General features: G+C 33.9%; 1 protein-coding gene across 6 annotated transcripts in view; it reads left to right on the top strand.

The window, feature by feature from the left end:
- The window catches only part of Trmt11 (tRNA methyltransferase 11 homolog), a 60,908-nt gene that overhangs the window by 14,053 nt on the left and 19,217 nt on the right, over nucleotides 1-27,638 (top strand). For 5 of the 6 annotated variants that reach the window (XM_058583718.1, XM_058583719.1, XM_046458665.1 and 2 more), the window contains 6 exons: nucleotides 470-626; nucleotides 10,011-10,091; nucleotides 14,143-14,307; nucleotides 15,607-15,679; nucleotides 15,797-15,928; nucleotides 20,699-20,819. In XM_058583718.1, coding sequence (XP_058439701.1) covers nucleotides 470-626; nucleotides 10,011-10,091; nucleotides 14,143-14,307; nucleotides 15,607-15,679; nucleotides 15,797-15,928; nucleotides 20,699-20,819 — 729 coding nt within the window. The remainder of the gene's footprint in view (nucleotides 1-469; nucleotides 627-10,010; nucleotides 10,092-14,142; nucleotides 14,308-15,606; nucleotides 15,680-15,796; nucleotides 15,929-20,698; nucleotides 20,820-27,638) is intronic. The other variant, XM_046458666.2, reaches the window with a different exon arrangement.

The raw sequence follows: 27,638 nt of genomic DNA, 5'->3' as shown, positions 1-27,638 counted from the left end.
CAGAAAATTTGAACAACTGCTTTTTTACTAATGTAGAAGGAAGGCAGAGTACTGTAATAGTTGTGGATCTCATTTATGGAACTCTTAAATCCAGGCCTTAATTCTTAAGAGAAATGGATTACTTAGAACACTTCAGCTCACTTCCCTGGGGCTGTACGTGGGTAAGTGGAAGCTGAGACTAATGTTATAGATTATTGTTATTTAGGAGAAAAAGAAATGGGGAAAGCTTATCAGCACCAATTCTTGGAATAATTATGTTCAAATTCAATTCATATTTGGTTTGAAAAGACATAGTAAAGGGAAAGATATTTGTCCAGAACTACCTCAAAAACATTTTAAAAGAATGAATTTAGAGCAGTAGTTAAGTGGAAAGTTCTCATCAACAGGATGCTGTGGTTTTTTGTGATTATCTGAAATCTTAAATCTCTTCTCTATAGTTTTACTAATTTGAAAAATATCTCTGATTTAGATTGCAGATGGACAGAGAGAGCTAATTGAGTCATATAGTGTCAAAAAGAGACACTTTATTGGAAATACAAGCATGGATGCTGGTTTATCATTCATCATGGCAAACCATGGAAAAGTGAAAGAAAATGATATTGTCTTTGATCCATTTGTTGGAACAGGTATTTTTATTTAACTGTTAAGCTAATGTAGAGATACTGCTTGTTTGTAGTAGTAAAGGTCATAGTAGTATTTTTGATGAGAGATTAAATGGACAGAATAATACTTTTTCATTGGGTAGTAGCTAAAAGACAACTTTATATTTGTAATAGTATTTAATACCTTTGCTACTTCAAAGATGGTGCTGATAGAATTTTATGGGCTTTATTCCAAGTAAGCCACTAGAGGGGAGCATTATCTAATTTTTTTACAGCAGAAAATTTGTACTATCTTATGTTGTACCAAGACAGTCTTTTTCTTTTTTTCCTTTAAAAACAAGAAAGCTCTTGGAGGAAAAAGACTTGAATGACACAATTAAAAAAAAAAAAAGTTCATGTTCTAAAAGAGAACCATATATTTTTTTGTTTTGTTTTGTTTTTTGTTTTGGGTACCAGAGATTTGTGCCCAGCCCTATTTTGTATTTGATTTAGAGATTTGGTCTCACTGAATTGCTTAGTGTCTTGCTTTTGCTGAGACTGTCTTTGAACTCATGATCCTCCTGCCTCAGCCTTCCAAGCTGCTGGGATTACAGGTGTGCGCCACCGTGCCTGGTGAGAACCATATATTTGGTTGGAGAAAAATAGTTAATGAATTTTGTCTTTGATTTGGTTTTGGAGAATTTATAAATGTGAATATAAAAGTGATTAAATATCAGCAGACTAGAGACTGGCTGCTATGCCGATGACCTGGGTTCTGCCTATACTTGATTAGGGTACCTCTAATTAATTTTGTGTGGAAGTCCTAAAACTAAGTGTGTACTTCATCTGACTCAGAAGGGTTTTTCTTGCTTCAGATTGTTTTTGATTGATGTTGCCTGTACCCAGGGAGTACTCGTATTTAATTTTGTCTGGCTCACCCCATTGTGGTTCAGTTTGTAGTTGGAGTCTCTCCACGTAGCCAGTTTTCCATGTGAGTGGTGATGATGCAAAGTTAACATTGTTGAATAGTATATGTGTCGGGTATGTATGATACCCTGCACTCTAATGTTAATGTTTTACTTCTTACAAAAATATGGAGACACTTTAAAAGTCTTTTTCAGGAATTTATGGCACAGATAGATTAAATGACTTGGCCAAGGTTATACAGTGTGTAAGTTTGACAGGATTCAAACTCAAGCACTCTGATTCTAGAACTCATTCTCTGAACCACTACCATAGACTTGCCTCTTTGTGCATTAGGTTCCCAGTTAGTTCTTATTATATACCAACTTAAGGAGTGTGATCATATGTGTTAGAAATAGTATCTGGTCAGATATTCTAGCTGATGGGAAGAGTTTTGACTAGGCGTGCTGGTGCATACCTGTAATCCCAGTGACTCAGGAGGTTGAGTCAGGGGGATTGTAAGTTCAAGGCCAGTTTTGGCAACCTAGCAAAACTCTGTCTCAGAATAAAAATAAAAAAAACTGGGGATGTAGCTTAGTGGCAAAGCTCCCGTGGGTTTAGTCCGCACTACCAAAATAAACAAAAAGATTTTTTAATGTTGTTGCTGAATTAATTTGCTAGTGAATTCTCTTCTAGTCTGCCATTGTCTCCCTGTATTCTACCCTCAACATTACAATACACACACACATATATTTGGAAAGGTCACAAGAATAAGAGTGGAACAAAGAATCCTCACATATTCTAACCCTGCTTAAGTCATTGTTAACATTAAACCTCTTTTGCTTTATCACTTGTTCTATTTATGTATATATACAGAATATTTTTTCTGCATCATTTCAAAATTGCATATGACACATTCTTCCTCACCACATACTTTAAGTTGTATTTCTTAAGAATAAAGAATATCTTTACTTATATAACCACCATTGTTTTTGATATTATTAAATATAGTATTAATACAATAACATTCATTTTCCACTAACAATGTTTCTTAGGGCATCCTTTTTCCCTTTCCAGTCTAGAATCAAGTATTGTATTTTATTATCAATATTTCTTTTATCTCTTTGATTTGGAACATAGCTAGACTTTTTTTTTTTTTTTTTGTGGTGTGGGAATGGATCCACAGCCTTGTACATGCTAGACAAATGCTTTAACATTGAGCTATGTCTTCAATCCTCCAAGCCTTTCTTTTTTGTATTATTATAAATTCACACCTTTGAAGAATGGTATTCCTCCTCCCTTGGTTATTTTCCTCTAGAACATTCCTCATTTTGAGTTGATTGATGCTTCTTCATGATTAGATTCAGGTTATACATTCCCAGTGGGATTACTACATCAGTGGTGTCTGTCCTCCTCAGGGTATATACATGATGGCTTTCTGTCTCTCATTAGTAATGTTAATTTTGATCAGTATGGTGTTTGTTTTTTCCACTGCATGATGATTATGTTTTTTTTTCCCCTTGAAGTTAATAAGCAATCTGTAGGGAGACACATTAAGACCCTGTAACTGTTCTCCCTATGAAAATGTCCTCTCACATCTATAAGGTTGTCAGGTTTGGTGTCTGTTGATATGATTCTTGTCAAAACAGTCTGTGCTCTGATGGTTGCAAAGGGATGAACCAGCACTCCTTCAGCTCCACCAATCCTTCTATAGCCACTAGTCAACTCTCATTATTCTGCTGTAAGCAGCAACCCTTTCTTCTTTTCTTTCTATTTACTTACCTATTAATAATGTGAATGAATAGGTCCCCCACACCTTTTTTTGTTTGTTTGTTTGCCTCTGGTGGTCTATAATACATGGCAGTCCTTAATTATTTTGTTGTTGTTGTTCAAATTGTCCCATATTTGCCTAGCCTTTTCACATTGAATGTTTGTAACATGTTCATATGTTTCTAATTTTTTTCCTCCTCCTTTGAAGCCCTTTATTAATTTTTGGCTTATATTATGGCCATTCTGGCCTTAGTATCAAGTCATTTCTCTAAGGAACACTTGTTTCTTTGAGTGAGGAGATGGTATTAGAGACCAAGATCTGAGTTCTAGACCTATTCAGAGGACAAACTAGGAAACATATTATGCATTTAGGTGCATATGCAAAAAGACACACATATACTTCCCCACAGTGTGTGAACATATGTACGCCTACACACAGATACGTGTTAGAAATTGTGATTTATACTTGTGTTTATACTATCATATTCCAGTTGATCTTCATGGATTTCTCTTTTGCCTACTCCATTTCATATTTTTATGTGTCCCTTCTTCCACATTGAGAACCTTTATTTTTATCAAGATCAACACATTTGCTCTTTTGCTCATTTCTGTAATTAAAATAGTTTTGAAATTGCTTCATTCATGTCACTAAAAAAGGAAAGAAAGAAAAAGAAAGAAAGGGAATCTTACTTAAAGGAGTTCAAGATATGTTTTCAGTTCTCCACCCTGTCTGTTGAACAACAAACTCAAATACTATGCTTGCTTAATTTTCTCCTTCATTTAAAATTTACTTGCATTCATTTGTTCTAGTTTGCCTTCAGTTTTAGATTTTTATCCCCACCCCCTACTTCCTTAAAGTCAGAACTACACAATAAAATGTACCCAGAAAAGTGTCAAATCTCTTTCATATCCATTCCTTCCATCCTGCTCCCTGAATCCCACATTAGTAACCAACTTTGTTTGTACCACATTTGGTATAGGAGATTAAACCACTGAGCTACATATATCAGTTCCCAGAATATTTCTCTTTTGAGCAGGTTCTCACCAAGTTGCTGAGGCTGACCTCACACTTGAAATTCTCCTGCCCCAGCTTCGTAAATAGCTGGGATCATAGGCATGTGCCATCATGTTCCAACTTCATTGTTTCCTAGTTCATTCTTCCTGTTTTTTCTTTTTCTAGTGCTAACCTGATATAGGGACATTTTCTCATTCTGCTTTCTTCCACAAAAGGTAGCATACTGTATATGTTGTTTCTAACTTTGCTTTCGTCATTAACAGTATTTCCTGGAAATTACTTCATGTCAGTTCATGGAGATTGTCTTCATTCTTTTTTATAGTTGTATTCCATAGATGTATGTACTATGATAATTTCTTATTCTTGGATGTTGGTATTTTTTAGTGTTTTGTTTAAAACTAATGTTTTCAATGAATAACCTTTGCAATGTTGAGCTAATGGAGCTAGGACAAATTCCTAGACATAAGATTGCTGGGTTGAAGAGTGGAAGCCTAGGTAGTTTTGTTAGATGTTGCTAAATTCCTCTCCATTATACAGTCTGGATTCCTGTCAACAACATAAGAGAGTCCTTGTTCTCCCACAGTCTCACCAGTTGAACTTGAAGGTTTGCCAGCTGGTTAGGTTAAAAATGGTTTCTTAGTGTAGCATTAATTTATTTCCTTTATTAGAGAGAAATCTAACAACTTTTCCATTTACAGAGCCATTTACATTACTTTTTTTGGAATTGGCTTCATGTCTTTTGCCTCTTTTTGTACAGAATTTTGGGTTGTTTTTGCCATTCTTCTTTTTTTGGTACTGGGAATTGAACCCGGGGTACATAATCACTGAGCCACATCCCCAGCCCCTTTTTGTATTTTATTAGAGACAGGGTCTCACTGAGTTGCTTAGGGCCTTGCTAAGTTGCTGAAGTTGGCTTTGAACTCACCATCCTTCTGCCTTAGCCTCCGCTACTGGAATTAAAGGCATGCACTATCATGCCTGACCTTGCCCTTTATTTTTAAAGGTCCTTTGTTAGACATTAGTGCAACACACACCCAGCCCCCACCCCATTATTCATGATATATGTTGCAAATATTTTCTCCCAGCTTCTAATTTATCTTGTGAGTTTGCTTGTAAATGCTATTTACCATGAAAACACTTTCCCTATATTCATATTACAGGGACATTTCTCTGTTTTCCTCTGTAGTCTTATTTTTTTTTCTTTTATATCTTTGGTTCTTTTAGAGTTTATTTCCTTGTATGATCTGAGGAATTGATCTGATTTATCTTGTTTTCCAAATGTTAAACTCTTTATTATAAATCCTTAATCTGTTCTTGGACTTTAAAAATGTTTGTGAAGAATTTTTTGAAATGAATACATGTACAAAATAAGTTTTGTACAGACATATATCATAGATGAGACCATAGAGTTAAAAAAATAATTGTCACTGCATGTAAAATTTCCTTCTCTTGATATAGGTGAAGCTGGGTATATTATAGTGTGCTAATATCACTGTGGTCAAGATGTTGACTGCCTTTAGTGTAGTGAGGAGCAAGGACATGTGCTGTGTTTGCTTTAGAGCAGCTCCTTACAGTGAATAGTATATCTATATCCCTAGTATATCCTCTGACTATTCATCTAGAAGAATTAATATAAAATGAAAAGAGGTTCTTTACAAAGATGCTGCTAAAATATAATTTCATAGCTTGTGTTTGTAGTTTGAATGTAGTTTTAGGAAATAAGTCAGTTTTGGTACTTTTGTTTTGAAATTGATCATAACCAAAAATTGTGACCAGAGAGTTCTTAAGCACATTTTGTCCTCTCTCTTGGGCCTTTTGCCTCATTGATGGGTAGTACCTTCTGAAGGATTAGAATAATAAATAGCTCTGTGCCCTCCTCTGTAGCCTTAGCTTTCACAAAATATTTGATGATGTTTCTACCTTTGGTTTCCTTTCTTTAACTTTTTTTTATACAGTTAAGTTTACGTAATCTGTTTTCTATTTTAAAGGAACATAATTGAAATTTATATAGTTTCCCAAATGGATTTTTCAAAAACTACTCCTAACTTGTGATTTTCTTAAGATTATAAATCTTTTTCCTGCCTAAATGCCTTTTTCTTTTAGACAGTTTGCTACTGTTGTTTAGAATTGCATTAAAAGCTGCAGAAATATACTTTCCTTTCTATTTTAGCAAACACGTCAATTCTTGTTTTAGTAATTTTTCTTACATTGTGTAAGAATTGTCCAAATGAAGACACATGCCACTGGGTTAGTTCTCAGTAGTTAGGATATAATCTGATATGAATGAGTATAGCCAACAGAGTGATTAGCAAAGCCCTGCCTGTGATATGCTACAAGGCTTGTAAATGGTATGCAATTTTTACTGAGTATGCAGATTTTCTTATGTTATTTAATTTGTTTAGTGATAAAATTTTTCTTTTGTTTAACTGGTAAGTGTGTTAGTAAGCTTTTTGTCACTATAATAAACTACCTGAGATAATTAACTTATGAAGAAAAAAGATTTATTTTGGCTCATAGTTTTAGAGATTTCATTCCATGATTGAACAAACCCATTGCTATTAGACTTCTGGTGGAAGTATTGGATGGTAATGGCATGGAGCACATGGCAGAGCAAACTGCTCTTCTCACAGCCTGGAGCAGAAGAGGAAGGGGCCTAGGTTCTAGCCCCAGAGAACACCCTCAAGGATTTAAGGACTTTAAATCACTAAGCTTCACCTCCTAAAAGTTACACTACTTCTCAGTAGCACCACCCTTGGGACCAAGACTTTAACATATGGGCCTTTAGGGGTGTTTCACATGCAAATGATAGCAATAAGTTAATGTAATATAAACCAATATATACTTACTCTAATTAGTGTTGACCTCAAAGGAGGTAGTATGGTATTTTTTTTTTTTTTTTTAAAGAGCATGTAGAGTGAGCTTTAATATATCTACCAATTACTGGATGACTTTGAGCAAGAATCTTGTCTGAGTTGCAGCTCATTATTTGTATAAATTGATAATAGTAATATATTGTGATGATTAAGTATATACAATATTCTTAGGTTGTTAACCTGACACATGGTAGACATTGAGTGAATTGTAATGTTTATCATTGTTATTTTATTACGAACTTAGATGCCTTTTTGGTGAAAGATGTTACATATAGCTAATAGTAAATGGTGATGATGAGTAACTTGACCATGAATTCACTTTCTCTTTGACTAATTTTCAAAATATTTATAGTTTACAATGATTGCAGTGAGCTAAGGAATTGGGGTTTAAAAATAATAAATGTTAATTCTTTATTCATAATTATAATAGTTGGTGCAAGTGTCTGCTGATTGCTGAAGGTACCATAGAGCTCTGAAGTCATAACTATGATTCTTTCTCATCCTCTCTTCTCAAATGAGTCAGTTCTTCTAGTTATGATTCAGCATCCTTGGCCTTGTCTACTCTTCAGATGACTGCTAGGTGTAAGGATAGCTCTGTTAGAAATTTTGTCACTGGAAAAGAGAGGCATGGATTCTAGGTGTTAGGAAACTGACTCTTTCAGTCCTGGGAGGAGACTATGGGGAGGAAAAGAGAAGTTTGGAGAGTGAGAGAATGGATCTTTATACATCTTTGTAATATTCTCTATTTCCCATTTTCCCATAATTCTTGTAGTCTCCTTTTTCTGAGTCTTATAGATTTTTGTCTAGTAGAATTTCTGTTTTTAGCAGTATTCTTTTGCAAGTTTATTTAAGTAGTTTTTTATTTATTTTTTTTTTTAAGGTCAAATAGATGCAGTATTACCAGCTTTTCTCTTTTTCTCTTAGCAAAAGCAAAGCCCAGCAAAGCTTTCCATTTAGCTCTCTAAAAATGCCAATCTTGAATTAGTTTCTTTATCATGGAATAAATTCTACTTATTATATTTTTTTACTTGTAAGATATTACCCTAACCTTAAAGGGGCTACTGTTTTGAGAAATTGAAATTACAGTGGTTATTGTAATGAGAAATTAAAACACCAACTTGCTATTCTAGACTAATTATGCAGTAATTTTATTTCAAATAGCATAAAAAGAAGTGGGTGAGTCATGTTACCTATATTCTCAACACTTCACCCTTCTTTTTAAGTGCCTCTTTTTTCACCAAAAAGCCTCCAAGAAAATTCCAACCAAGGTATAACTAAATGCAAAAATGCTTCAAGTTAAGGAAAGAACCACTAGAACTAGATGATTAGCAGTGAATGAAGAGTAACCAGTTCAGAGAAACCAATTTATTATGATTTTATTTTTAAAAACTAAAAGCTTAAAAGGCACAGAGTTAACTAACAGATGTAGTCTAACAGATTATTCATCTCCTTTCAGCAGTGTACTGTAAATTGAGTCTTCTCAAAACTCATTCTAACCAAATGGATAAGGTTCTGTTAAGGAAGCACAGGAAAGCTTTTCTGTTCCCCTTGACAACTAGTTCTTCTAGGTGAGTATCTGCCTTAATTGGCAGAATTGTAGTAATTCCTCATGATTTGGGTGAAGTGACTTTGTGAGTATTCCAGGTCATCACATACAGTACCTTTCCTAAGTATGGCCTGCTCCATTTCTAGACTAAGAATTATGAGCTCCTTTTTGCCTTACCTCTTACACAAATGCTTTCAGCAGTTAGTGTGAGAAGCCATAGGTTTTGCTGTACTTTGAATCCCTTCCACTTCTCTTCTTCAAAGGCTCCAATAGGGATTAGTCAGGTATAATATTTTCCTGAGCAGAATATTTTTAAGTAATGTTATCAGACTGTGTTTTAAATGGATATGGGAGGAACACTATTACTTTGTAGATCTTGACCCTCTGGAGGCACTACCCATCTTAATTTTAAAGATTGATTTCAAAAGGATATAAGAACCCTAGCTTTTTTCTCTGCCAAGTCTGTGCATATTTTTTAGTCTTAAGAATATATTTCTGATTTCAGCTTGACTGACAGAACTTTCTATATTATAGCTAATTAGGACTTGAACAAGAACTAAAAGCATTTTAATTTGAATAAAAATGTGAAGCTTAATGAAAATATAATTATAAAAATTTAATTTTTTCTTCAAGGATTCCAAAATACTATTATTCTCTCTTTTTTTAAAGTTTCACTTGAAAAAAAATCATTATTAGGATTTTTCTTTTTTGAGCTGATAACATCTATCAAAATGTAGTCTTATCAAATTTATTAGGGCATTTATTCTTACTTTGGTCATAACTTTAACTAAACAGAAAAATAATTGTATTAATTGTTTTATGTTTGATAATAGTTACCTAGAAATTAATAGTTTAAACCAAGAGCTAATTACTTGATTAGTTGCAGGTGTAACAATATTTTAAAATAGGATATAGATTACATTTTGTAGGAATGAATGTCTTACATATGCATTATGTTTCCTTTAGTTGTTTGAAACTCTGACTTTAGTGAGATTAAAATCCAATTATCAGAATTTATGTATTTTTAACTCTTTGTGTAAGCAGCTGTACATACTCATTTTAAATAAAGAAGCAAGTCATTTCTGTATAAACTTCTTAAAATAAGAAAAAAATGTCTAAATATTCGTTATTTTGACCACAAAAGATATTGTCTCCCCCACCTGCACCCCAGTTCTGTGTCTTGCAAAATAGGACAGGATCAGTATCATTACAGGGTACTCTGCCTGTGGCTAATTTGTAAAATTCTGGATCACATTAAGTAGGGAGAGAAAGAATAGTCTGGGACTTCCTGCTTAACAGATCATAATTGTGTGATTTTTCAGGTGGCCTCCTGATAGCATCTGCTCATTTTGGTGCATATGTATATGGGACAGACATAGACTATAATACAGTTCATGGCTTGGGTGAGTAGAACTTACAGACAGTGTCACAGTCTTTGTTGTTGAACCAAATGTGCCTTTCAAATAATAATAAAATAGACTTATATGACTTTTTATGTTTAAAATACAAAATTGCAATATAATTATACTTTTTACAAGTAAGACCTCATCGAATATCTATTTTTTACAAAGTGATAAGAGTATGTGCATAATGATTTGGAGGAACACAGAGATGAATAAGAAAAATACCTCTCCCCAGAGGTATTTGTAGTCTTAATAAAAGAGGTTAAAAAAAAGTAGGCAAACTATAGATTCATGAGCTTGAAGTTTAAGAGAGAAAAAGAGGAAATAGCGATTTTGTAATCCATAAATACATATTATGAAAATATATATAGTTTATATTATTTAAGATTGTAACTATCCATTTATTCAGTAATCATATATTGAGTATATACTGGATTAGTATTTAATACCTAATTTTTGAAGTATCATGTAAATTTTAACTTTCATAACTGACCAATGCATCTTTGAAACACTTAGGGGACAGTAACTTTAAAGATTCTACCTTTAAGTGAGAGTAACTTGAGATAAGAATCTGATTTACTTTTGGGGCAGTTTTGGAAATTTTTTTTTTGGTACCAGGGATTGAACCCAAGGGCACTTAACCACTAAGCCATGTCCTCAGCACCCCCCTTGCCTTTTTTTTGAGACAGGGTTTCACTACGTTGTTTAGGGCCTCACTGAGTTGCAGAGGCTGGCTTTGAACTTGCAATCCAACTGCTTCAGCCTCCTGAGTCACTAGAATTACAGGTGTGTGCCACCACATCCAGCAGTTTTGGATAATGCATTAAGTTTTAAAAGCTTCACTGATGATGTGTATTTTGATGGAATTGAATCAAATTGAAAAAGTGTTTTCTTATAGCTAAATAGTATTACAAATGTTAAATTTTATTCATAATTTTGAAAGTATTGATCTTTATGTTTGTATTTCACTATGGTAACTTAAATCAGCTCTTAAAACACTTCTTCCTTTTGGTTATTCCTATTTGCTATAAGTCGTTGTATAGGTGAGATTTTATTATGCTTTCTTTTCTTTTACTGAAGCAATTGATGTATTGTACTGATGTCCTGTCTTTTTTCCTACCTTGACTCTAAGAAATTTAGTAATATTTATGAGGAAGAAAAATGAGTTTTATTTTTAAATGGTTTACATAAAGGGGCTAACCAGAAAAGTATATTCTTTGTCTGCATTATATTAGAATAAACAAAATGCTAAAAAGTATCCAGTTTGCTTTCAGTAGAAGCATTGTGCCTGCTTTAAGGATATTGTCCTATATAATTTATTTGAATTTTTATTTTTTAAGATTTTAAAATTTCTGTGATAGTCATTCTACCTGGAATATTGTTTCCTCAGATCTTATCAAAGGTAGTGCTATTTTATATCCTCTAAACTTTATTTTTCTCATCTTAGACTGTATTCTAAAATATTTTCAAGTTTCTCCTACTTTAAAAGTGCAAAACCTTTCCTATCAATCCTGTTGGGGGTTTTGCCAAAATCTACTGAAATACTAGTATTTGCTTGCTGTCTCCTTTTCCTCATTTCTTACTCTTCTTACTCTTTCTTTAGCACTTGTTTTTCAGCTTCGATGTCCACAAATCTGCTGGAAATGCTTAGTGAGGCCACAAAACTAACAGTGTTTGGCAGTGTTGACCCTCACAAACCTTCCTTGGTTTCCTAGATAGTGGTCTCACTCTGTGGTTTGACTTTTTTTTTTTTTTTTTTTTTTTGACTGTTTTATCTCAGTCTCCTTAAGATGTTGCAATTTTCTTTGATCTCTGTTTACATATTGCCTCTCTCCAGGCATCTATCTTTGACCCCTGCTCATATTACACTGCATGTTGTTCTGAGTTATGTCATTCTCTTTTTTATTTTTTTGTTTTGTTTTTATTGTGAATTTTAGATCACATAGAACCATGTATAAATATTTAAGAGTAATTTTAGAGCAAACTTCAATGTGACTGGCACCTAGGCCAACAAAAAAAGTCATTCATTTTCATGAACGCAGCAACATGTACGGATATCTCCCAAATGCATGTGTTCTGACCTTCAGCTACCTGCTGATTATCTCTTTTAGCAGAATATCTCTTTCTGAAGGTTCTGTAAGTATCTCAGGTTTATCATGGTTATGTATCTCAAACTTTCCACTTAAGCTTGTTTTACCTTCTAGTTTCTCTGATCTTAATCACTGGGATCACCATACACTTAGGTCTCCTAAACTAGAAACTTTTGAACTTTTTTGGCCCTCCCTCAACTCCCACTTTGACTTTTCATCAGCTATGTCTGCATTTAGCCTCCATGGCCACAGTTGCTGCATTTCCCAAGTTAGCTTTCTTCATTTCTGTTTCATTTATCTGTTCAGCACTATCTCTATGTGGGACTATTTACTGCTGGAGGAAATGGCCATGTTCTAGTCAACTCTGTTTTTACCAGTAAATGCTTCATAATTGGCAAGTGTTTAATGAGTGTGTTAAGGCAGTTTTACTTGGAGTTCTGTTAGATATCAGTGTGTTTTATTGTTCAAAATATATTTTTAATAACAAATTGAAATAAAGATAATGGTTTACTTGCAAAATTCAATATATGGGATGATTTTAAACTAAAAAGCTTCTTCATAGCAAAGGGAACAATCAAAAATGTGAGATAGAATCTGCAGAATAGAAGAAAATCTTTGCCACTTGCACCTTGGATAGAGCATTAATCTCCAAGATATACAAAGAACTCAAAAAACTTAGCACCAAAAAACCCCACAAATAACCCAATCAATAAACCAGCAAAGAAACTAAACAGGCATTTCACAGAAGAAGAAATATGACTAGTCAACAAATATATGAAAAAAAGTTTAACATCTCTAGCAATTAGAGAAATGCAAATTAAAACCACACTGAGATTCTATCTAACGCCAATCAGAATGGCAAGTATCAAGAATAGAAGGAATGGGACTGAGGTTGTGGCTCAGCAGTAGAGCACTTGTGAAGCACGTGTGTGGCCCTGGGTTCAATCCTCAGCACCACATAAAAATAAATAAACAAAATAACTTAAAAAAAAAAAAAAGAATACAAGTAACAATAAATGTTGACAAGATGTGGGGCAAAGGTTCACTCATATATTGTTGGTGGGACTACAATTGGTGTAACCATTCTGGAAAGCAGTATGGAGATTCCTCAAAACTTGTGATGGGACCACCATTTGACCAAGTTATCCCACTCTGCGATATATATCCCAAGGACTTAAAATGAGCATACTACAGTGACACAGCACATCAATGTTTATAGCAGCTCAGTCTATGCTAGCTAAGCTATGGAGCCAACCTAGGTGCCCTTTAACAAATGTATGGATTAAAAAAAGTACGGTACATATATACAATGGAATATTACTCAACCATAAAGAAGATGAAATTATGGCATTTGCTGGTAAATGGATAGAAGTGGAGACTATTGTGGCTAGTGAAATAAGCCAATCCCTCAATACTAAAGACCACATGTTCTCTCTAATATGTGGATGCTAACACACAATAAGGGTGGGTGTATTGTGGGGGCGAGAAGTTCATTGGATTAGGCAAATGGGAATGAAGGGAAGAGGGAGAAACGAGAATAGGAAAGACAGTAGAATGAATTGGATGTAACTTTCCTGTGTTCATATATGAATATACAACTAGTGAAACTCTACATCATGTACAGCCACAAGAATGGGATCCTAAGTTATAGTCCTTGTATTTATAATATGTTAAAGTATACTCTATTGTCATGTGTATCTAAAAAGAACAAATAAAAAATAAATTAAAAAATAAAATTCCTCATAACTCATAGCAGTTAAGCTAGTATGAATATGTGGTTGCTTGACTGGAAAAAAAGAAAATGAAGGTTTTAAATCAAAGCAAATTTTATATAAGTTAAGTGTGGGTTTAGATGAGTTAAAACGTGACTTTTAGCTAAACAACAGGAAATAAGAATGTTCTGTTTTATCTAATACTTTCTACCTTTCTTTTCTTTCTTTTTTTTTTCTTTTTTCTTTAAGGAAAGGCTAGTCGGAAAAACCAGAAATGGAGAGGACCAGATGAAAATATCAGAGCCAATCTTCGTCAGTATGGTCTAGAGAAATATTACCTTGATGTACTGGTTTCAGATGCATCTAAACCTTCCTGGAGGAAGGGCACATATTTTGATGCCATTATCACTGACCGTAAGTTTATTTTTATACAAAAATAGTAGTGGGATTAGTTGTCTAGTCATTTCCCTGTAAAGTACAAAATGTGTCATCATAGACACAGAATGCCAACTTGTACAAGTAGTACTCCTTCTCCCAATTTGTTCACATAGGAAAGGAGAAAATTATTAATGTAATAATTATAATTGAACTAATTATGATTATAATTGAACTAAGTAACTATGGGTTTTCTGTTTTTTTTTTTAAACAAATATAATAACTTACCACCTGTTTTTCCCTTCAGCATATTGTTTTTTGAGACATTTGTTTTTATATTGACTAATTAATTAATTGGTTGTTAGCATACTAAAATGTTGTTTAGAGTCGTTGTAGCAAATCTCAGAGAAGAGAGTTTCAGGTGTCACATATTGCAAGCCTCTTAGGTTTTGTCTTGTCCTTTTCACTGGTATCTCCTTTCTAGACTTAGAATAAATTTGGGGTTCTGTGAAATAAGTTTCAGAAATATGAATGAGAACTTATTTTCTATGCCTTGTGAAATCTTAGGATTTTTAGGTTGTCTATCTAAGACTAGATCTACCTTTTTAAATAGTATTTGGCAGTAATCTATAAATAGTGGAAAAGTCAAGAACCGTCTCAGCCCTGTTTAGTTTTTTAATAACTTAGATGGCTTCAATTCTAATAAAAGAAAAACTATCAAGGCATTACAGTGTTGGTGTAATACTCTACTGTCATGTATAACTAAAAAGAACAAAGGAAAAAACAATGTCAGAGTTAATATATTTTATGAAAATTTGGGCTTTTTATTAACAATTTATTTGCTTCACCACTATGTATGTATATTAATTTTTTTTAATGAACTTGAGAATAAGTTGTGTACATTGTGGTCCTTTACCTCTGTGCATTAGTGTATATTTCCTAAGAATAAGGAGTGTCTTAGAAAGCTAAAGAGTTCTCAGTTTCAGTATACTGATACAATACTTTAATCTACAGATTGTCATCCAATTTTGTTAGTTGATTTATTAATATCCTTTACAGCATATTTTTTCTCTTGAGTATAAGAACCACTCCAGAGTCAGTTATTGGATTTAGTAATGATATCTTTGGGGTTTCCTTTATTTCTGATACTTTCATGGCCTTACTATGTCTTTTATGACATAGACATTTTTGAAAATACAGTCAACTTTTTATGTTAGTTATTCTCAGTTGGAATAGTGCGTAGGCGATGTTGTATCCTCTGGTGTCACATTTGGAGGCACATTGTATCTATTTGCCCTTCATTGGTGATTTGTTCACTATTACTTATTTTCTCTCTAGCTCCATATGGTATCAGAGAATCTACAAGAAGAACAGGTTCACAGAAAGAAGTACCAAGGGGGATAGAGAAGTGGTAAGTGAAATTTAAATATGAGGAGTTATTACTTTGAGAAGCATGCTTCTTCTCTTTAGTTAATTTCAGTAGTCTTAAAATTTTCACTGATTTTGAAATTTTGTTTTCTTTATATAGTCCAGAAAGCCATGTTCCTGTTTCCTTGAGTTATCACTTGAGTGATATGTTTTTTGACCTGTTGAACTTTGCAGCTGAGACCCTCGTATTAGGTGGAAGACTAGTCTATTGGTTACCAGTGTATACACCAGAGTATGTAATTTTAATTTTGTTTTTCTTAAAATGTTTGCATATCTAACATAATTTTCCCCTTACCTTTAATTTTATTCAAGGTATCTTTTATTTAATATGTATTGATAGCTTTTGTTTACCTACATAAGTATGAAAAATAATCCCTTTCCTATTATTGATTGGATTGTTTTGACCTTTTTATATTTGGGGTGGGCAGACCATAGCCTATGGGCCAGATATGGTTCTCGGTCTGTTTTGGTAAGGTTCTTGAGCTGAGACTGGTTTTTTCACTTAAAAAGGATTGTTAAACGTGCACAGAAATGAATATGTGACAAAATATATGTAGTCCACAAAACTGAAATGATTTATTTTCTGGCCCTTCACAGGAAAAAGTTGCCAATGCCTGTTTTACACCATAGTTACCTCAGTGTCTAGTGTATCATAGCTATACGGTAGCTATTTTAGCAGTCTGCACATAGTAATTTTCAGCAATTTAGCTGAGATATTCATGTGTTAAAGAATGCTAACTTTCATAAATACTGTCTCTTATGATTACCTTAAATGTAATAAATATTTTTTAAAGCAAAGGTCTAAAAAAAGTTATGCATATATTTAAAGCCTTGTTTATATTTAACATAAACAACAACAACAACAAATACACCTTTTCTGTCCATATTATAGGGGTCCTCTAGCTACTGCTTTTGTTTTCCTCTTCCTTTTGCCAAAATGCTGCTTGAAATATTTGTTTCCTGTCTCCTTTTCCACAGCTCTTCCTCTTGAGACCATAATAGAAGCAAGCCACCTGCTTTTTATTTTAAGTTGCAGAGCTAAAATTAAAAAAAATAAAAAATATTTTGAAGTAACTTCAAACTTACAAAAAAGTATCAAATATAAATATAAAACTCCCATCTCTACCTTCATTCAGATTTTCAAAATATTAGCCATTGTTTACCCTTACCTTCTATTCCTGCACATACCCATATCATTAGTCTCTTTTGACACATTTGTAAAGCTGCAGGCATAATGCCTTATCACCTGTACTTACTCCATTGTATTTTTTAGAAACTAGTATTTTTGGCTACCACCGTCAGCTATAGAAGTTTGAAAATCTGCATTGATAACAGTTGCTTGTCATATTCATGGATTCACATTTTACCAATTTCAATCCATACAGGAAAATATGCTACATTTTTCTACATTATCTTTTCAGTCTCTTCCAGTCTGGAATATTTTTCAATTTTTCTTTATTTTTTGTGTTTTCAACAGTTTAATTATAGAGTATGTGATTCATATTCTGAGGGTTGACCCTCAAGCAGGATACATGTTTCCTCTATGAAAAGACTGAAGTAATGCTTTCGTACTAGGAATAATACAGAAAATGTTCTTTGTGCAGCACATCATGGGGCATATAGTCTGCCTTGTGATGTTAACTTTGACCATCTGGTCATGTTGTTGTCTATTAGGTCTCAATTCAAAGTGGTAGTTTTCTTTGGTTAGAATTTCCAAAGATTACAAAAATATCTTGTACTTTATCAGACCCTGCTCAGTTGACAAACCCATTTTTTATACCCACAAATATGGTGGTTGTCAAATGATGACTTGCATTCCATCATTTTTTTCTGCATTTGTACATTGGCATTCTATAAAGGAGAGTTGTCCCTTTCCTTCTCTCTCATTTGTTTATGATTTTATTTGAAGTAGCATAGAGTCATGTATTCCTGTATTTTTCATTGAATTATCACTTATTATTATTTATTTTGTTGCTCCAGTTGTCCCAGATTTAACTAGTGGGAATCTCTGTGGGCTGGCTCTTCTGTACTTTAAAAGTTTCCTTATTTGTTTTTGTACACATCCTTATGTTCTAGCATACCTGATTGTCCACTCTTTGTAGTTTTTTATTTAAATATAATTGAAATTTTATGTGATTAAGAATTTCTTTTGAAGTTCTTTTATTCCTTTAGAAAAGTTAAATTTGTAGGTACTTTAAATGTTATTTGTAAAGACCAGTTTGACACTAGATATTTTTTTAGTGACTTTTCTAAAATTTTAACAATTTTGCACAAAAGGATATGTTCAAACACATAAGCAAAGGAATGTTTTAGAAATAAACATGGGAGACATATTTTAATTGATTCTTTTTTTGCCTTAGATTTTATGTTGAGGGATAGACTTTCTCCAGGTGTGTGGCTAGCAGACATGGGAAGATTATGTTGAGAGATAGATAGACTTTTTCCAGGTGTGTGGCTAGCACACATGGGAAGACCATGTGGCGTTTATTTCTCTTATCTGAATCTGGAGCATTATTTCTAGATCCTCTAATGTTCGTTACTAGACCTCTATTGTTTCTTCTCCCCTTAAGTCTTAAAGGATCTTTTCAACAAATTATTTTTATTAATTGCTAGCTTACAGTGATCGTAGTTTATCTTGAGTTTATGCTAGAAAAATGAACCATTTTTACTTTTGTAGTATATATAATCCAAAAATCTTCTTCTTTTTTTTTTTTTTTTGGTAAAATAACACAGTAGCAAGAATTTAAGACCAAAGTCATCTATAGGTTTTAAATAATATTCTTGCTTCTAAATTAAACAGTTTAGAATTAGTCTATTTATCTTCTATTGAAAATATAGTTTTTTATTAGACTAAGTACAAAAATTTTAACTTAGCATAGATTGGTTTTAAGAGTTTTTTGTTTCTAGTATGGTGAATGTGGACTTTTAGTCCTGCTGTAGAATTAACTTACTTAATCAAATCCTGTTATATGACTCAAGTTCAAAATTAAGAAGTACATATTATGATTAAGTTAAGGTATTATTGAAACAGGGCATTTTGAAAATTCAGTTAGATATAATAAAAACAAAATACTACCTAAAAGCTCAGTTGCATTTGAAAAGTTGTCAGAACTAATTATAAAGATTTTTTTCATTGTTTGATGATTTTAATTCTAGTAAAGAAATTAAAACTTGCAAACTTTTGCTATTTTTCCTCTTGTCTAGACTCTCCCTAATCCAGTATATAAGATATTTTACCATTGTCACAATCTTTATATTTTCATCTTAGCTTATTCTGTTATGGCCTTTCTTTCCTCTGCTAGTAAAATTCTAGTCATCTTCCAAGATGAGGCTTAATTGTCACCCCTTCTTTGACACTTTTCTATTGCTTCTCAGCCGAAATAATCTATCCTTCCTCTGTACTCTGTGGTCGATACTTACCATTCAAAGAGACTTTACTATATGATATCACTATAATCTATTGGTGTTTTGGGGTTTATTAAGAATTTTGACTACTTTCAAATGATCCTGAACATCTGTGTTCTGTTCATTTAAGACAGGGCATAAGGTTGGCTCATGTGTGCTGGAAGTGATAATAGGAGTCACTAAGCTACTGAGTGAAACTGTGGCTGTTTGCCCAAGTTCAATTAAAAATTAAAAAATTAAAAATGATGACTAAGAAGCCTAATAAAATTCCCTCATCAGATTTGGCAAGACATTTTTAATTGTAGTTATATGATTTCATACTAAATGATCCCACAACAGCAGGCCTTACAGAGAGATGTACTTCTATAAGAAGTACATTTCTGACTATTTAGAGAATATTAAAGAATTTTTATATGAAGTGAAACTGAAATGGTTATAACTTCTTGTAAAGCTCTAAGGAAAGAGTCAGAGAATGACTTCAAGAGAATTGCTCCTACTGATAATAAAGTGAAGTTGCGGTATGAATGTTGCTTGGTAAGTGGGTGGTGAAGGTTCTGAGCATTTGGTTGAGGTAATAAGGGAGAGCTTGTTGAAGGTCAGAGATCTGGCAAAGTCAGAAAGAGTGATGGTGAAGGCGGTGTTGACACATTAGAATAGTTAGCTAAGATCTTGGTTTTTAGTCAGTACCTTTCTCATTTTGGATCAGAGCATTAAGGTTACCTATAATAAATGTGTGTAGAGACTATCCAGAAAGGCGTAAAGATTTGCAAAGGAAAAAAAAAAATCTGTTAATCAGTGTTCTAAAGATGCTCATACCTGGTGAGTTTCTTCCCTGCTTTTATTCTACATTCTGCTTCAGAACTTTGTTCCATATTTGTCACCTGTTTCCTCTGCCAAGATTGGTACCAACAACCTGCGAGATACCAGGTCACAAACTATTGCATCTTTCATGTGGTACATGTATTGAAGAGCACAGTCTCCACCACCCATTGTCATGGCTTCAGTATTATTTCCTAGTTAATGTGACCAGATGACTGATATAATCTACGTGCTTAGTTTATTTGAATAATTGTATAAATAACTTTAGTCTAGTATTTACAAATTTAACATAGATCTCAAGATGTCATTGTAATTTTGCAGGTGCATTTCATTTTATAGGGGAAAGTATATGCCATAGTGCACTTTATATTTTGGTAATTTATAAAAGTCTCCAAACCAGTCAGTATGTCATGAATGTCTGGGGACTGTAGGATGTACATCTCTCTGTAAGACCTACTATTGTGGGATCATTTAGTATGAAATAATATTTGTGATTTAAATGTTTGGTGCTCTTTAAAAAACGTACTTATATCCTTTCTCATTTTCTTTTCAAGGGGTAAAAAATAAACTGCATTTTTTTGATGTGGTAATATTTAAATACTTTGCTGTTGAAATACAGGTAGGCTATTTATGGATTCTGTGGACAGTTAGCATATGTGGAATAAAATGGTACCTCATGTAGAGGAAAGACCTCCCTCACCACACTGGTTATACCCCCATGATGATCCTGTGTGGATTGCACATGTGAGTTCATACTAGTTAGCTATTCTTTCTTCAGGTACACTGAAGAGATGGTACCCTGGCACCCTTGCCTGAAACTCATCAGCAACTGTGAGCAGAAGCTTTCTAGTCACACATCAAGGCGCTTGATCACAATGGAAAAGGTGAAGAAATTTGAGGTAAATTGCTGGAGTATTTTTAAAATAAATTTTGGAGGAATCAAAACTAGAATTTTTAAAGTTGCTTTTCCATAGTAGAATTTGTAAATGTTAGTCCTTGAGTTTCCCTGATGAGTTCAGGAAGAGATTAAAGAGATTTGTGTCAGGGCTGGGGATATGGCTCAAGTGGTAACATGTGCAGGGTGCTAGGTTCGATCCTCAGCACCACATAAAAACTGAAAAATAAATATTAAAAAATTCTCTCTCTCTCTCTCTCCCCCCTCTCTCTCTCTTTAAAAAAAAAAAAGAGAGAGAGAGATTTGTGTCATTTGGTTTGGGTTAGAGAGTAGGAGTAGAATATAGAAATTGAATAGAAGAGTAATAGAAGTTGACCCTAAATTCTCAAGCTTTATTAGACATCCTTGTTGCAAAAGTAGAACCTATTTAATTGCAGACTATAATAAAGAGAAGATATTTGTTTATGTGAGGAAGAAAGTAAGGCCTAATTTGTTAAGGCTCAGTGTTTATATTCATTCCCTCTCCTCCTCCCTTCTTTCCTCCTCCCTTCTTTCCTCCTCTTCATCCTCCTCCTCCTCCTCCTCTTCTCTCTTTCTGTCTCTCATATACACAACTCATGTAACCTTGAGAAAGAACAAAACATGTTATTTTCTATCCAGATCAGAATTGATATGAGTAATGCCTCATAATGGAGCTTAGTTTAGATCTATAAATGCTTTTTGGGCTTCACTTCTCTGGATTGACAACAGTCTAGATGAATGAACCCACCTTTGCTTTGTGTTGGCAGAGTCAGCAGAAGTGCAGGATGGTGGTGTCTGAATATTTGTCATACCCATCTCTATCTTTATTTTCATTTAATTTACATCTTAAGGATCTTTTATAGTAGTGAAAACTATTATTTGTAAAGTGCTGTTAATGTATGTTATTTTAAGTCATTCTTATTTCTGTCCTTATTTCCACTTACTGTCCTTACACTTAGTTCTATACACTTGGTTTATGCTGACCAACTCCTCCCAAATGATCTCTGTCCTTCACACCTCATTCTTAAATAAATTTTCTGAAAACGCTGCATTTATTATGTCACTTTTGTATGCAAAATATTTCAGTGATTTTTTTGTATGCAGAATATTTTGTTTTTATGACTGAATAATGTTCACAATTTCTAGTATGACATAATTATCCTCAGTAATTAGGCTTCAATATCAAAGCTTTTCAGAAAAATAAGATATACATATATGGAAGTGGTTGATATGTGTGTCTATGAGTACATACATTCTTTTTTTTTTTTTTTTTTTTTAGTGAGAAAGAGAGAGAATTTTAATATTTATTTTTTTTAGTTATTGGCGGACACACATCTTTGTATGTGGTGCTGAGGATAGAACCCGGGCCGCACGCATGCCAGGCGAGCATGCTACCACTTGAGCCACATCCCCAGCCCGAGTACATACATTCATATACATGTTTACATGCGTAGACATATAGATATATGTAATGTGATCAAAATGAGTGTGTATGATAGTAGTTTTTAAAGTAAAAATACTAGAAGTTTATATTCAAATGACATACTTGAGATGGTGTCTTTGTACTCATTTCATTAATGTCATAATTATTTAGCATGTTCTTAAAATTTATCTTTTTTGTTTACCTTTAAAGAAATACATTCATATTAAATAGTTATTTTGCTTTATACTATTGCTTTGCCTTTTTAAAAATTTGGACTTTGCTGCTGAAATTTTATATCAGACAGTTTACTTAATTATTAAGTTTTTTTGAAAATTAAATCATGTTCCAAGGATAATGATTTACCATTAAACATTTAGAACATTGTATATCAGAAATTCTAGAAGTAGTTTCCATATTGTTTGGCACAGTGACAGTCTTTCAAAATGACAGTTTTAAATACCAGCATTTATTTGGCTGGACATTAGAGCCTCTTTTCTTACTACACATTTTAAAGTCAGTTGATCGACCACTGCTGCTCTAAAACCCATTGCCTGATGCCCTGTAATGTGTTGAATGCTTTGAGCTGATGAGTTGCTTCATCTCTACAGTATCCATATGCTTTTGTTCCTACTAATTGAATGGTCTGTTTACAAAGAGCCAGTTGTGTTCCCAGAGCTGTTAATTCCAAATAGATTTGTTATAGTAATTACATAATCTAGTGAAATACTTAGACTAGTGAAATAGGAATATAAGAATAAAATTGTCATTTTTTTATTTTTTTTTATTGTTGGTTGTTCAAAACATTACATAGTTCTTGATATATCATCTTTCACACTTTGCTTCAAGTGGGTTATGAACTCCCATTTTTAGCCCATATACAGATTGCAGAATCACATCAATTACACATCCATTGATTTACATATTGCCATACTAGTGACTGTCATGTTCTGCTACCTTTCCTATCCTCTGCTATCCCCCCTCCCCTCCCCTCCCCACCCCTCTTCTCTCTCTACCCCCTCTACTGACCTTCATTTCTCCCCCTTGTATTATTTTTCCCTTTCCCCTCATTTCCTCTTGTATGTTCTTTTGTATAACCCTGAGGGTCTCCTTCCATTTCCATGCAATTTCCCTTTTCTCTCCCTTTCCCTCCCACCTCTCATCTCTGTTTAATGTTAATCTTCTTCTCATGCTCTTCGTCCCTACTCTGTTCTTAGTTACTCTCCTTATATCAAAGAAGACATTTGGCATTTGTTTTTTAGGGATTGGCTAGCTTCACTTAGCATAATCTGCTCTAGTGCCATCCATTTCCCTGCAAATTCTATGATTTTGTCATTTTTTAATGCAGAGTAATACTCCATTGTTTTATAAATGCCACATTTTTTTAATCCATTCGTCTATTGAAGGGCATCTGGGTTGGTTCCACAGTCTTGCTATTGTGAATTGAGCTGCTATGACATCGATGTAGCAGTGTCCCTGTAGCATGCTCTTTTTAGGTCTTTAGGGAATAGACCAAGAAGGGGAATAGCTGGGTCAAATGGTGGCTCCATTCCCAGCTTTCCAAGAAATCTCCATACTGCTTTCCAAATTGGCTGCACCAATTTGTAGTCCCACCAGCAATGTACAAGTGTACCCTTTTCCCCACATCCTCGCCAGCACTTGTTGTTGTTTGACTTCCTAATGGCTGCCAATCTTACTGGAGTGAGATGGTATCTTAGGGTGGTTTTGATTTGCATTTCTCTGACTGCTAGAGATGGTGAGCATTTTTTCATGTACTTGTTGATTGACTGTATGTCCTCCTCTGAGAAGTGTCTGTTCAGGTCCTTGGCCCATTTGTTGATTGGGTTGTTTGTTCTCTTATTGTCTAATTTTTTGAGTTCTTTGTATACTCTGGATATTAGGGCTCTATCTGAAGTGTGAGGAGTAAAGATTTGTTCCCAGGATGTAGGCTCTCTATTTACCTCTCTTATTGTTTCTTTTGCTGAGAAAAAACTTTTTAGTTTGAGTAAGTCCCATTTGTTGATTCTAGTTATTAACTTTTGTGCTATGGGTGTCCTATTGAGGAATTTGGAGCCCGACCCCACCGACTGTAGATCGTAGCCAACTTTTTCTTCTATCAGACGGCGTGTCTCTGATTTGATATCAAGCTCCTTGATCCATTTTGAATTCACTTTTGTGCATGGCGAGAGAAAGGGATTCAGTTTCATTTTGTTGCATATGGATTTCCAGTTTTCCCAGCACCATTTGTTGAAGATGCTATCCTTCCTCCATTGCATGCTTTTAGCCCCTTTATCAAATATAAGGTAGTTGTAGTTTTGTGGATTGGTTTCTGTGTCCTCTATTCTGTACCATTGGTCCACCCGCCTGTTTTGGTACCAGTACCATGCTGTTTTTGTTACTATTGCTCTGTAGTATAGTTTGAAGTCTGGTATCGCTATACCACCTGATTCACACTTCCTGCTTAGAGTTGTTTTTGCTATTCTGGGTCTTTTATTTTTCCATATGAATTTCATGATTGCTTTCTCTATTTCTACAAGAAATGCCATTGGGATTTTGATTGGCATTGCATTAAACCTATAGAGAACTTTTGGTAATATCGCCATTTTGATGATGTTAGTTCTGCCTATCCATGAACAGGGTATATTTTTCCATCTTCTAAGATCTTCTTCTATTTCTCTCTTTCGGGTTCTGTAGTTTTCATTGTATAAGTCTTTCACCTCTTTTGTTAGGTTGATTCCCAAGTATTTTATTTTTTTTGAAGATATTGTGAATGGAGTGGTTGTCCTCATTTCCATTTCAGAGGATTTGTCGCTGATATACAGGAATGCCTTTGATTTATGCGTGTTGATTTTATATCCTGCCACTTTGCTGAATTCATTTATTAGCTCTAATAGTTTCTTTGTAGACCGTTTTGGGTCTGCTAGGTATAGAATCATATCATCTGCAAATAGTGATAATTTAAGTTCTTCTTTTCCTATTTTGATGCCTTTAATTTCTTTCGTCTGTCTAATTGCTCTGGCCAGTGTTTCGAGAACTATGTTGAACAGAAGTGGTGAGAGAGGGCATCCCTGTCTTGTTCCAGATTTTAGAGGGAATGCCTTCAATTTTTCTCCATTCAGAATGATGCTAGCCTGAGGCTTAGCATAGATTGCTTTTACAATATTGATGTATGTTCCTGTTATCCCTAGTTTTTCTAGAGTTTTGAACATAAAGGGATGCTGTACTTTGTCGAATGCTTTTTCCGCATCTATCGAGATGATCATATGGTTCTTATTTTTAAGTCTATTGATGTGGTGAATAACATTTATTGATTTCCGTATATTGAACCAGCCTTGCATCCCAGGGATGAATCCTACTTGATCATGGTGCACAATTTTTTTGATATGTTTTTGTATCCGATTCGCCAGAATTTTATTGAGGATTTTTGCATCTAGGTTCATTAGAGATATTGGTCTGAAGTTTTCTTTCTTTGAAGTGTCTTTGTCTGGTTTAGGTAACAGGGTGATGTTGGCCTCGTAGAATGAATTTGGAAGTTCTCGCTCTTTTTCTATTTCCTGAAGTAGCTTGAAAAGTATTGGTATTAGTTCCTCTTTAAAGGTTTTGTAAAATTCTGCTGTATACCCATCCGGTCCTGGGCTTTTCTTAGTTGGTAGTCTTTTGATGGTTTCTTCTATTTCCTCGATTGATATTGGTCTGTTTAGGTTGTCTATATCCTCCTGACTCAATCTGGGCAGATCATATGACTTCAGAAATTTATCTATGCCTTCACTATCTTCTAATTTATTGGAATATAAGGATTCAAAATAATTTTTGATTATCTTCTGTATTTCTGAAGTGTCTGTTGTGATATTGCCTTTTTCATCCCGTATGCTATTAATTTGAGTTCTCTCTCTTCTTCTCTTTGCTAGCATGGCTAAGGGTCTGTCGATTTTGTTTATTTTTTCAAAGAACCAACTTTTAGTTTTGTCAATTTTTTCAATTGTTTCTTTTGTTTCGATTTCATTAATTTCAGCTCTGATTTTAATTATTTCTTGCCTTCTACTTCTTTTGCTGTTGTTTTGCTCTTCTTTTTCAAGGATTTTGAGATGAAGTATGAGATCATTTATTTGTTGGTTTTTTCTTTTTTTAAGGAATGAACTCCAAGCAATGAATTTTCCTCTTAGAACTGCTTTCAATGTGTCCCATAGATTCCGATATGTTGTGTCTGTGTTTTCATTAATCTCTAAGAATTTTTTAATTTCCTCCTTGATGTCTTCTATAACCCATTGATCATTCAGTAACCTATTGTTCATTCTCCAAGTGATGTATGCTTTTTCCTTCCTTCTTTTATCGTTGATTTTCAGTTTCATTCCATTATGATCAGATAGGATGCATGGTATTATCTCTACTCCTTTATATTGTCTAAGAGTTTCCCTGTGACATAATATATGATCTATTTTTGAGAAGGATCCATGTGCTGCTGAGAAAAAAGTGTAACTGCTTGATGTTGGGTGGTATATTCTATATATGTCAATTAAGTCTAGGTTATTAATTGTGTTATTGAGTTCTATAGTTTCCTTATTCAACTTTTGTTTGGAAGATCTGTCCAGTGGCGAGAGAGGTGTGTTGAAGTCTCCCATGATTATTGTATGGTGGTCTATTAGACTCTTGAACTTGAGAAGAGTTTGTTTGATGAACATAGCTGCACCATTGTTTGGGGCATATATATTTATGATTGTTATGTCTTGTTGGTGTATGGTTCCCTTAAGCAGTATGTAGTGTCCCTCTTTATCCCTTTTGATTAACTTTGGCTTGAAATCTATTTTATTTGATATGAGTATGGACACTCCTGCTTGTTTCCGAAGTCCATATGAGTGATATGATTTATCCCAACCTTTCACCTTCAGCCTATGTATGTCTTTTCCTATCAAATGCGTCTCCTGTAGGCAGCATATTGTTGGGTCTTGTTTTGAGATCCATTCTACTAGCCTGTGTCTCTTAATTGGTGAGTTTAAGCCATTAACATTTAGGGTTATTATTGAGATATGGGTTGTTCTTCCAGCCATATTTGTTTATTTATGTTACTAAACATGGTTTGTTTTCCTCTTTGATTATTTTTCCCCCCTTTACTGTCCTACCTCCCACTGTTGGTTTTCATTGTTATTTTCCATTTCCTCTTCCTGTAATGTTTTGCCAAGGATGTTTAGAAGAGATGGTTTTCTAGCTGCAAATTCTTTTAACTTTTGTTTATCGTGGAAGGTTTTAATTTCATCTTCCATCTTGAAGCTTAATTTCGCTGGAAACACAATTCTTGGTTGGAACCCATTTTCTTTCAGTGTTTGAAATATGTTATTCCAGGATCTTCTAGCTTTCAGAGTCTGTGTTGAAAGATCAGCTGTTATC

This window comes from Marmota monax, unplaced genomic scaffold, assembly GCF_021218885.2.
Source record: "Marmota monax isolate L192 unplaced genomic scaffold, Marmota_monax_Labrador192_F-V1.1 WCK01_AAM20220418_F8-fsc00198, whole genome shotgun sequence".
NCBI classification, from domain to species: domain Eukaryota; kingdom Metazoa; phylum Chordata; class Mammalia; order Rodentia; family Sciuridae; genus Marmota; species Marmota monax.
This window is presented reverse-complemented; position numbering and strand designations above follow the sequence as displayed.